At 33.1% G+C, this 12,292-nt stretch overlaps 1 protein-coding gene across 1 annotated transcript; it reads right to left on the bottom strand.

The window, feature by feature from the left end:
• Positions 1 to 568: 568 nt before the first annotated feature.
• On the bottom strand, positions 569 to 12,289 carry LOC103582593 (collagen alpha-1(XI) chain-like; the record flags this gene model as incomplete). Its single annotated transcript, XM_008564142.1, has 7 exons — positions 569 to 879; positions 977 to 1,012; positions 1,122 to 1,175; positions 1,746 to 1,853; positions 2,714 to 2,767; positions 11,664 to 11,717; positions 12,225 to 12,289. Coding segments are annotated over 7 exons (440 nt in total), but the record flags the coding sequence as incomplete, so codon positions are not given.
• Positions 12,290 to 12,292: the final 3 nt, after the last annotated feature.

Genomic DNA, 12,292 nt, shown 5'->3' with positions numbered 1-12,292 from the left:
TTCATCGGGGGGGGGGGGCCCTAATCCAGCATGATTGATAGCCTCAGAACTGGGGAAATTTGGACTCAGAGACACACGTGGAGGGAAGATGATGTGCAGAGACACAGGGAGAAGACCGCCATCCACAAGCCAAGAAGAAAAGTCCAGAACAGGTCTTTCCCCCACGGCCCTCAGAAGGAAGCAGCACAGCCGACACCTTGATCTAGGTCTTCTAGTTTCCAGAACTGTGAGACAATATATCTCTGATGTTTAAGCCACTTTGTTATGGCAGCCCCAGCATACTAATGCTCAAATAGCTGGAAACATTTTAGCTCCAGAAAGAAGACTAAAATTTCTTTCATATGGATCTGTATTTTAATTCTATCACTTAATAGTTGTACAAAGCCTGGATAATGTCAGCATTAATAAATGGTAGCTATAATTATTGCTTTTATTACTATCTTTATATGTGCTAGGAAAAAATGCCAAGTATGTGGACTTTTGTCTTTATTGTTAGACTCAGGTATAAATGTATCTTTGTGACATATAATCAGCTGGTTTCATTAAAATGAGACATAAAAAGTATACGATTGTCTTGAAAAATTAATAAAAAGAAGGTTATTATAATATATGGTTAAGGTATCTTTATATTTAAAGAGTGAAATCAATTAAAAGATAAGTCTTGGCATGTAGACTTGATTACATAATTGATATAGTTACCACTTCCTATAAAATCAGCACTTTTGACAGAATGTGCTTTTTTGTCTGTCTTATAAATTCAGAGAAATCATTGGCAGTCTCTAGATGTGAATTATCAGAACATCACTCTTGTTAACATACACTTACCGGAGGCCCAGGAGGCCCGGGAAGACCACTGTCACCCTTCTGGCCAGCAGGCCCCTGTTTAAAAAGAAAAAGGGACAGGACATAAATAAAGAGCAAGGCAACTGAATAGGCTTCATTGAAAAATTAAAATGCCAAAGGGAAAATTACTTACAGTAGAGCCTTTGTTACCCTTTGGGCCTTGAGGACCCTAGAAAATGCAAAGGCAAAAGCACAGATAAAAATATGGAGCATATGTGTCTCTTTGGTATATTTGTAACTTAACTCTACCTTTCAAGAGTCTTTTGCTTTATACTTACTGGTAAGCCTGGAGGACCAGGTGGACCTATGGGACCAGCAGGACCTGAGATTCCCTAGAGAGAGAATCATGCAATGTAAAGAGTTTCCTTCAGCTGTTCCATTTTCGTGTTTGGCATTAGTTATGTTGAGAGCATCTGAAAGTACTTAAAAATAGCCTAAACATTTTCAATGGTGAATCCAAGGAAGAACTTTTGCAAAATCTAATTTTTTTTTCCCATTTTGCTGAAATGTCTATAATAAGCTTTTGTAATATACATATATGTGTATGTATGTATGTATGTGTGTGCGTGTATATATATCTCTATATTCCTGCAGCCTTCAGAATAATATTTACATGTGATGCATGTTCAGTACATGTTTGTGAAAGTAACTACTGAATTATAATTCCTAGATTAATCATATTTTTAATTTATATACTCTAAGGAACAATAAAAATCTCTTTTTAAAAATACCACTGACTTAAGCAGATTAAAATAAAGACTCTCAAAATTACTTCTCTGATCATGTTTAAAGAACAGTGTGCAAATGTGTGCTTGTGTGTTTGTGTGTGTGTGTGTGAGTGTGTGTGTGTGTGTGTGTGTATTACAAGAAGAGTAGGAAAAATGATCTATATTGTTACTCACCCCATCCCCCTTTGCTCCTGGAGATCCCTGAGTTCCAGGGAGTCCTCTGTCACCTTTCTCCCCTTGTTCTCCCGGAGGACCAATCAGGCCAATTAAACCAGGATGTCCCTTTGGAAGGCAGAGAAAAGAAATTTTAAATAATATCTAAATTACAGCATCATAAAATTCTAGTCATAGAATATTGGCAGGTTAACTTCATGATAAAAAACATTAAAATAACACTTTTGAATGGAATACAGGGTTAAGAAACTTCCCTCTTGTCACCTAAATGGATCATTTATTGCTTGCATTAAGTCAGGTCTTTATTAAGAGCTGGGCATTTTATGGAACAGAATGCTTTCTAAAAATGCCACCTTCAGTGTTTCATTTCAATAATTCACTCAACTAAAAGACCAGTAATTACCATATACAATATTGGTGAAATAAATAATTGAAACATTAAATCTCATTTAATATAAAATGATTTCTATTCTTCAGAGATTTTTCAGTCTTTAAAAAACATATGAAAATTTAAAAATAATCCAAACAATATTAATGCCATTCTAAACAAACATTTATATTCCTTATTTGGTTCAACTCAGCATAAATACTGATAGATCAAATTACTCTTTGAAAGATATTTCTAATTTAAAATTTTATTTCCATGTTTAAAAACATAAAAACGGGCATTTTGCTATTTCATCTGTTTATTTTGAATAGTTATTTTAGCAAAACTATATGCTTTCTTCATATGGTTCCTAAAAGGGACCATTGAGAAAACAACACTGAATTCTGGTATTTTTTCTATTACTTCGTATATTTTCTCTTTTCTAAATACATCTAGGAAGATGAGGATTGAAAGCTTTTTCCACAGCTAGAATGACAAAGATATTGTTTGAAATTTCCTTTTAAATAATTTTAATCTTCAAAAGTACTTGCCTCTGCTATAAATATATCAAAACTGTAATAACACACTCGTTAATTCTCACCTTCTCACCCTTGGAGCCGGGATCACCTTTGAGACCAGGTAAGCCAGGAGGTCCCTAAAAAATAGGACAAAATAATCATAGGTACAGTAGGTATGAGGAAGAGAGTCACATTACTAGTCACAGAGCTAGTTTAGATTTGGAAAAATAAAGTTCAAAAACAGGTAATGATCAGTGTTCATTTATTTTCCAGGATTCTCAATTTATTTTTCAGGGATCTTAATATTCTCGACCATAATATTAAACCATAATACTGATAATTTTGATTAAATAAATGTGAAATAGGACATGGTTTATATGGCTTTTCTTTGAGAAGAAAGTGTGAATTTTTAAATACACTGATTTTGAAGGGACTTCCAAATTACACATACATTCAATCAAATATTTCTATGCTAAACTCAAATTTCAAAAGCTACAATATCCTCAGTAAATTTTTTTAAAAATAACAAACTTTTGATAGTCAATTGATCTTTGATTACCATAGGAAAAAAATTAAACAAAGATTTTAATACACTGTTCTGTTTGTATTTAAATAACAACTATGTTTGTATATCTCAGACTTGTTCTACAGAACAAGTAGATGACTTCTATATATACTAACTTGAAACTGGGGCTCTGTAATTCTGCTAGGCTACGTCCAATTTTCTGAATTCTGATCTTAATTCTTATTTTTTTCTTTTGAAAATAGATGTCTTTTACTATATGTCCTGGAAATATATGGCACACTAAGAATATCTAATAATCTCAATAACATCTTGCATACATAAGATGCCACATAGTCTACAGAACTATCTTAATGATATATCTTTAATATTCACAACAATCCTGATGAAGTAGCTATTTGTGTCCTTTTTACTTTGTGAGAAACTGTGTGACTTAACTTTCAAGTACCAAAGCTGGGATTCCAACTCAGGACTATATTTCTAAGTGCAAAATTCTTTTACCATATGATATTGGACTCCTTAGAGTGATGGGAATTACCAAGGCGAAGATATTGCTACCTACTCAGGTAAGTAAACCAAAAAATATTCCAAGACACCAGTAAGGCAATTTAGAAAACTAGTAAAGAAGGCAAGTCTCTGAGGAAGTGAACTGATTTAGATTCTAAAAGTTTTGAGGGGGACAATCTATGCAGAAGACAAGAGACTGAGAGATGGCACCATTCATTGTGACTTGGCTGGCAGGGATTTGGAAAGAAAAAGAAATGCCAGTTTCTTGAATCTTGCATGTAAAATCCCTACTCATGAGACAGAAATGGCTTAGCAAATTATCACATGGAGGCATTTAATTTCCACTATATAATTATTTCAGAACCTACATTTGATGATTTTTTTTTTCTCTTAGTAATTTACTGCCACCAGAATGCTTGAAAATCAAGGATGCCAGAAAGATCAAAGGCATTGACCCCTTGAAGGACTGTAGGGACTACTCCATTGATTTGGTTTCTAGGTCACAGAACCAAGAGGACTGGTATAAGCTATTCCTGCTACAGATTCTCAAAAAATTTTAGGACTTAATGGAGCTTTAGAAATGACCAAATGTGGTACCATTCCTCTTTTTAACAAAGAAACAGATGTCCAGAAACATTAATTTGCAAGATCACAAAACTTGCCAATGGATAAAGCAAGGACTTGACCCCAAGTCTTATGACTTGACGCAATGTTGTTTCCACAAAAGATATTTTCTTCTTTTATCACCTTACAAAATATGAACATGAAGAGGTGAGGGCTTTTGTTTTGTTTTGTTTTGAGTAGTTAATTGGAGTTCACTCCAGGCTGCTCATTGGAATTGCACAAAATTTCATAAGTTTTTAAAATTCTTGTCATAGTTGGGGGTGTTAACCTTTTACTAATTACACTCCCAAGATGATAATATTAGCTGTACTTTTAAAATTTAATTTTATATCTAAATTATTTATAAATTTAAGAATAAATAAATTTACTTTTTTTCATATGAATATACCTCTACTCGAATAATTTAAACTGTTTGTAGTCCTAGTCTATAGCACATATTCATTTATGTTGTTATATTTTTATGAAAATTATGGCATGATTTAGTAACTGATCCTTAATCCTGCCCTCTCACCCATGGAAATATTAATATTGAAGACTTTAAAAAAAACTTTTTTGTCTACAAATTGGTATACTCCAACTTTGATGGTCACAAAAAATAAGGTTCTTGTTCTGAAATTAGGACAAATAAAACTATGAAGGCAACAGGAGCTGTCAGAAGAGTGATGACACTAAAAGATGATTTATATGAATGTGACGCAGGAAATTAGGGCCAAGACCGTTTAGATAGGTTGCTACTGCCCGCAACAAGCAAGGTACCAAACAACAAAGACAAACTATTCATATGGTTCTTCTATGAGTTTGGATTTTGTTTGAGTGAAGTGAATTATTTGAATTATAATTTCAACATTTTTTTAATTATGGTATTTAAAAAGCAAATTGTTTTCACTATCACCAAACTACATCATGAGTCATCACTATCGCATCTTCTGCTAGGCCACCATGAGTAATTTTTTCACCTTAGCGAGTTGATTCTTCAGTGTCAAAGAGGACATTATATCCCAGTCCAAAATTTTTGTGAATTTAAAGTATTAAGAGCTATGGATCTGATCCAAGCAGTGTGATGTAGTATGAAAAATATGGGTTTGCAATAATATAGACATAGCATAGAAACTAGTCTCTTGTAGTTTCAATTTATTTTGTTTTATTTTATTTATTTAAAAAAAGATGAGCGGTAAGGGGATCCTAACTGTTGACTTGGTGTTGTCAGCACCACGCTCACCCAACGAGCTAACCGGCCATCCATACATGGGATCCGAACCTGTGGCCTTGGTGTTATCAGCACCGCACTCCCCCGAGTGAGCCACGGGCCGGGCCTTGTAGTAGCAATTTCAATCAGCTAAAGAAAGAGAGCTTTGATTTTCTCATCTGTAAGCTGAGGACTGCATTTCCTATTTCATGGGGCTGCTGCAAGAATGAGTAGATGATCCTTTCTATTCTTTAGTTTCTAAAGACTACTCCTTGAAATGAAATTCCGAATATCAGAGGAGAGTAAGAATAGTGTCGATATAAATTAGCCCTTGTGTAACAATAGTATTTTGGGCTATTATTAGATATATTTGTATTTGTTTCAATTCATGAATGAATTTGAAATTCTCTAATAACTGATATGGACAATTTCCCTCATCATTTTATTAATAACAGACAAAAAGTATTTTCATAAGGATGTGCAGTTTTAAGTGTGGATATGCCTAACAATATTCTCCTGATAAGGACAAAAGTTATTAGTCCTCAGACATAAATTTATGTAAATTTAGTTAAATTCTTTTTTGTATACAAATAAACAATCATGTTGCTTTGTTAAACCTAAAACAGATAAAATGGAGACAATAAAGAAATTCGCAAATTCTCATTTAAATATATCTTAAGAGTGGATTTTAACACGAGACTCTCATCTAGTTTAGAATCCCTATGGCAGTGGATCTCAAAGTGTGGTCCTTTGACAAGCAGCATTGGCATCATCTGTGAATTTGCTAGAAAGCATAGGCTTAACCCACACCCAGATCAACTGAAACAGAAATTGTGGGTAAGCCCAGCAAGCTGTCATAGATCTGATGCTCATGAAGTTATAAGAAAAATGGCTCTGTGATACCAGGTCCCAAATCCAGTTAAATCAATATGCAAACCAGAGCAGCATAATGGATCATGTTTATGCTGAAATAAAAACATTACCTATTTGTTCCTGTTAGTTTAATAATTTTATAACTAAAGCAATATGTTTTGCATCTACTTTTTCTGGTTTCATCACAAATGTCTGGTGACTCATCAATTTAGAAAAGACAGTAATGTTGCCCAACATCATATTTTTGAATAAATAATATAAATGAGTAATGGAAATAATCAAATAATTTTTGAGATCATGTCACTATCCAGGTAGATGTCAAAGATTCCGTATGTTAAAATAAGGTGGCATAAAACTGCATTGGAAAATAGTTCTAATAAAAATGTTAATTGTGTTAAAAGACCAAGTACTTGTAGCAGTAGCAGAAACCATTTAAGAATACAGACTGAATTTGAGATATGTAAGTTAAAAATCTCTAGATTAAAATTCTCTATATTACAAATATGAAACTATTTCAAGAGGCCAGACTTTTCTCATTTTTTAGTTCTCTTTTTTTATTCAAAATCTCTCAGCATGTTATACACTTACAAAAATTTTGATATAACTGGGAGAACTGATAGAGCTTGCTGGGCGTCAATATTTCAATTACTGTTTCGCTTGAAGAGTTTCAAGTCTACATCTTATCAGTTGGATTATCTTGGATCTATCAGTTATTATCTCAGAGTTTATTTTATAAACAGTATTCTAAAAATAACAACTGACATAATGTGATAATGAAAGAAAAACCAGGCTTACAAAAAACTGCATAAATGGTAAAGCATAACACAAATGTTAAATATTATTAGTTTTATATATGCTACAGGTGGATACCTATCAACTTTCTCACCCCAGTCTAATAGTAAAAGCTAATGTGTCAAAAAAGAAGAAATCCTAGTAATTATAATTGTTCAGGCTTAATGAGAAATATACTAGAAACTATTTGTGTTTTAAATGCATTTTAATCCTTTCTATGAGTATCATTCACAAAGGAGTTAGAGGTAATAAGTATTAATCCCTCTAAACTATCTCTCATGAAATTACAAACTATATCTCAAAATAAATTTGCCAAGTAAAATAAGTTTCTTATTTTCATCACATGGACATAAGAATTCGTAACATTGTGATGTTGAGATAGTTATAAATAATCCTCTGAACTTGGAACAGATCAAAAACACCAACTTTGCATATAAAAATGTTATTCCAAGTATACATATTTTCTGTTTCCTTTTTATGATATTGTAAATTGAAAGCCTTTAGGGAAATACATAATTCTTAAGTAATAAAGTGAAAAGGAAAACAGGGACAATACATTCTTAAGTATATAGAACACATAAGCATTTCCCCCTGCTTTAAGTAATATTTGTTTTGATCTTCACCTCAGAACTCTAACGCATTGAAGTTTAAAGAAACTTCATATCTTACACTTTAATTAGGAGACAAAAATGTAAAATGTTTAATTTGGCGAAAAGTAAATGCTTTGTTATTTAAACTTATTTAATCATTATGAAATACTACACATCTCAACCCTGTTTACAGATTGATCAAATGCATAATTAAAGAAAAAAATCAAACTGTAATTCAGCAACCCATCCTACCCTTTATTCAGGCTTTTGTGGTTTGAAAAATAATGCTATCAGATATTTTATTTATCACTGTGAAAAAAAGGAATGTATAACAATGCTAAGGTAAACTTCTCCAAAGATAAATACTGAATAATTTTAACAACCTATTTGCTTCAGTGTAGCTGAAACATTATTCAGTATTTGGAAAAACAGGTTCATAAAAGAAAAGAATATGAAACAAGACAAAATAAAAGCTTAAAATGTAAACAGATGTAATTCTGCCTGCCAAAAATCATATAAATATTAGTTTCACAAAATATGAAATCTTGTTAATTTTTACCTTGTAGCACAGGGCAGAATTTAGCCATCTTTACTCTTCTCTTTAAAACACTCAGTCTAATTCCCATTTAATGTTTGTTGACTACTCAAGAAACCAGCAGTTCCACTTTAAAAAACTCTAATAGAATTCTTCATACAGGCCCATCATTGTCCTTAGCTTTCCATTAGTTCCCACATGTATTCCTCAGTTCCATCTGGTGATTCTAAATGTATGTGTGTGTGTGTGTGTGTGTGTGTGTGTGTATAATTTATGCATATACCAAATTTAACCTGATTTTTACTATGAGAAATACCTAACGTTTTTTTTTTTTGTCTTTTTTGTGACTGGTAAAGGGATCGCAACCCTTGGCTAGGTGTCGTCCGCACCACGCTCAGACAGTGAGTGCACTGGCCATCCCTATATAGGATCCGAACCCGCGGCAGGAGCGCCACTGCGCTCCCAGTGCCACACTCTCCCGAGTGCGCCACAGGGTCGGCCCAGAAATACCTAACTTTTAAAGTAAAAAATAAATACCATACCATATCTGAACTCTAGTAGAGCTGATAACATAGAGTAGGAAGATACCAAGCAAAAAACACTTTTAGAGTTTTAAAATATATGTTTGTTTCACTTTATCCCAAAGAATTTCACCTCTAGGTGGTTCCTATAAAATTGTTAAACTGTTATCTACCTGGATGCTCTGTTAGGTAGACATCAATTGTCTAATTAGGTAGCTGCCAGTCTGGAAAGATGAAAGCAGGTGAGTTGTACTTACTGAACAGCTAAGTTATATTTACAAGTTGAGGAAAACGGGACTGTCTTAGTAGTTCTGTCTGACCAGTGCAACGCTATAGTAGGAAGTTATAGGCAGCTTCTGGAAGGGGAAAAGTGACCCAATTGGTAGTTGTGGAACTCTAGTGATAAGAAAACGGAAGCCTGCATAGACTTGGATGTGGGTGTGAATATATTTACAATGAGAAAAAAACTCATTACAGAGAAAGTATTATTCATATAAATTTCACATGGATTAATTGCAGAGATTAATGCAAACTTGTACCAGTTTTCAAATCTCTGTTAGCCTCACCTCCCACATCTCTCCACACTTAAGCTTCTCTTTTCCTTCTTTAATAATCAGGAGATGACATTTAAATATCCTACTCTGAGTATGCCTAGCATCCTCTGCTTGGACTTACACCATGTTCTAACTACTGCACTTGTCGATCTCCCCCGTTTGCTTTAACAGCCAACAACTTGCAACAGGTTAACCGATGATACACACGCACAATTATGTCAAATTTAGTTAGATTTCACTAAGAATATGAAACTGATTGTTTTTCAAAATATTTATCATTATTTCATTCATTTAATAATTCTGTATTCAGTGCTGCTAGTGTCAGTTAATGGTCTACATGCTTTACAAATAAGAACCCCATGGGTTAGAAGATATTAATAATCCAGGATAACTCATTTAAACTTTATAACATCTAATGGGATAAATGCTATAAATATTTCCATTTTACAAATATAGAACCTAAATCTAAAAATAAAAAAATAATTAAAAGTGTGAGTGCTGGTTTTTGAGGTCAGTTTGGCTCTAGAGTCAAGTACATTAACCAGTAACCACGATAAGCTACTTCTCACTGATTAAAAATTTACCTTCTAAAACAAATCTTTCTTAGCTGAGTGGATAAGCTCATTAATTTGCCATAAATAGCATTCTGAAGATAATTTTTTCCACCCTCACCTCATGAGGACCAAGTGACATTTTCATTGAGATTAGATATCACAGTCAAGACTAACTGAAGCTATGAAAAAGCTACATCACATTCATGTTGCAAGTACTCTCCTATGAAAGAAGCAGCCAGAGAATGGGCTGCTTACCATTTCCCTTTGCTTAACAGGGCTTGAGTTGTTCAGCCCTCCTGTGCTGTAAACTCACTTGTACTTACGAGTCAGCAATACAAACTTTTGCAAGCTGCAATCAGATGGTATGTCTGATGGTTTTATTTTTAATATTAGCTAAAGGAAATCTCCAGTGTGGTACTTTTTATTTCATCTGCAGAAAGGTCAAAATACTTATTGGAAAATCTGAAATAACAAAAAAAAAATCTCTGGCAAATTTTAGGGTGACCTTAAGACACAAAATGTTTTTTTCCAAGCTCTGACTCTGTGCAGTTAGGAGTTGACCATATGTAAAGACAATATTCCCTAGAAAGTGGTGCAGACATGGAGCCCATCTTGCTTCAACCAGGCCCTGTTCCCATGCAGATGAGATAATGTTCAGAGCTGATGATCTCCTGATTGAAGTCTTATAAAAATTCAATAACTTTTAACCAGTTAATAAATAAATGATCTTTAACTTCTCCTAGCTTAAAAGAAATCTCTTCAACACTTATGAAATACTTGGTAGGTGTGCTAAAGGAAATTGTTGTGCCATCTTTATTAAAAGGAAGAGCCAAATTTCATTCTGAATAATTAGGATTGTGAATCCTAGTTTGGATGGCTTTCTGAGTATGTATATATCTGAGATAATTAATATAAGCATGATGAAAGGTATTTGCATAAAGCTTAAATTACCATATGCAGTTGACTATTTTAACCAATATGCATCACTTTTGTAGAGTGCTATATGCATGGTTTGTTGTTTTGATTGATGCATTTATACATAACTATTTTTGGACAATGAATTTTAAATATTGTTAGTGTTAAACAGAATCTGTTTATAAAGCAAACAAAATAGCTAGTAAGCAATGATTTTACAAGGCAAGTCTTTTATTCTCACTTTTTGCCCAGATTTTGTAGCAAGGATAGCCTTGGATTCTATAATAAATTCCATCTATAAATAGTATGCTGGTCAACTAAATCCTTTATTGTTTCTCAAGCATGTTGTTTGCACATAGAGTTTATCATAGTAATCAAGCTTCAGTATTGTAACAATCATATCTTTCTTCACTATTGGGATTTAGTGTTTTATCTTACACCCTGCATGACTCATGAAGAGAACAATTTATTTTGACAAAAAAATCACTATGTGCCTGTGCCAACATTACTCTTTTAAATGAAGTGCCAAGAAACTAAGTTTAATTGCATGCATTTTAGGGAACTGTACATACTAGGAAAAGGACTGGCTGGACCATTAGTGGCATTTTATTCAGAATGGAAATCATTTTTTTTCATCCAAAGAGTATAAGTAATGAAAGATCTTGTGATCAAGTGGCATATTTTCCATATACTTATCAGTTAGGATTATTTTTCTCTTTATAAAGTCTCAGTAATATATTTCCTTTCATATCGTACAAAATGTAAACCAAATTATAAGCTAAATTTTCAGAGATTCTAGCTTATAATAATTTGTTTTGGGAATTCTCTCTTTTTAAATAATGGAAAAGATGCTACTCACCATAGGACCAGGTGGTCCATCTTGGCCTGCAGCTCCAGGGAGACCTTGTTCTCCCTACAGAAAATAAAAATGATTGATTTTTTTTATTTAAAAAGTATACATTTATTTTTCTTTTTTAAAATTTTGGAAATACAAAAAGGAAAAAAACATCCAACACCTATGAGTTCCACCAAATAGAGAACATCTACAAATACTGCAAGCAATTTTTCTGTCCTTTTACTGTGTGTGTAACACACACATAGTATATCATAAACACACGTGCATATATATGTGTGTATATATATGAATGCGTACGTGTATGTGTAAAATTTTTACGACATTGAGATCTTAGGGTTTGGTTTTTTATTCTGCCTTTATACGTTATAATTTCACCATGACTTATTAAATAAATGACATTTTAAAATTTTAAGAGTCTCTGACTTTACTGCATAATATTTACTTGAATTCCCATAAAAACATCTGCACAACTTATGAAATAATTCTGATGTAAACATTTCATTTATAGTTTTTTTATAAATAAAATGCTGTTCTCAAATAGCATCTTTTAGCACAGATGCTCACCACAGGGCCAGGGATGCCCCGAAGACCTTCTGGACCAGGCTTTCCGGCTGGTCCTTGAGGACCGACTG

The sequence above is a fragment of the Galeopterus variegatus genome, unplaced genomic scaffold (assembly GCF_000696425.1).
Source record: "Galeopterus variegatus unplaced genomic scaffold, G_variegatus-3.0.2 Scaffold16890, whole genome shotgun sequence".
Classification (NCBI taxonomy): Eukaryota; Metazoa; Chordata; class Mammalia; order Dermoptera; family Cynocephalidae; genus Galeopterus; species Galeopterus variegatus.
The sequence above is the reverse complement of the archived record's forward strand: the minus strand, read 5'-3'. Positions and strand labels throughout refer to the sequence as shown.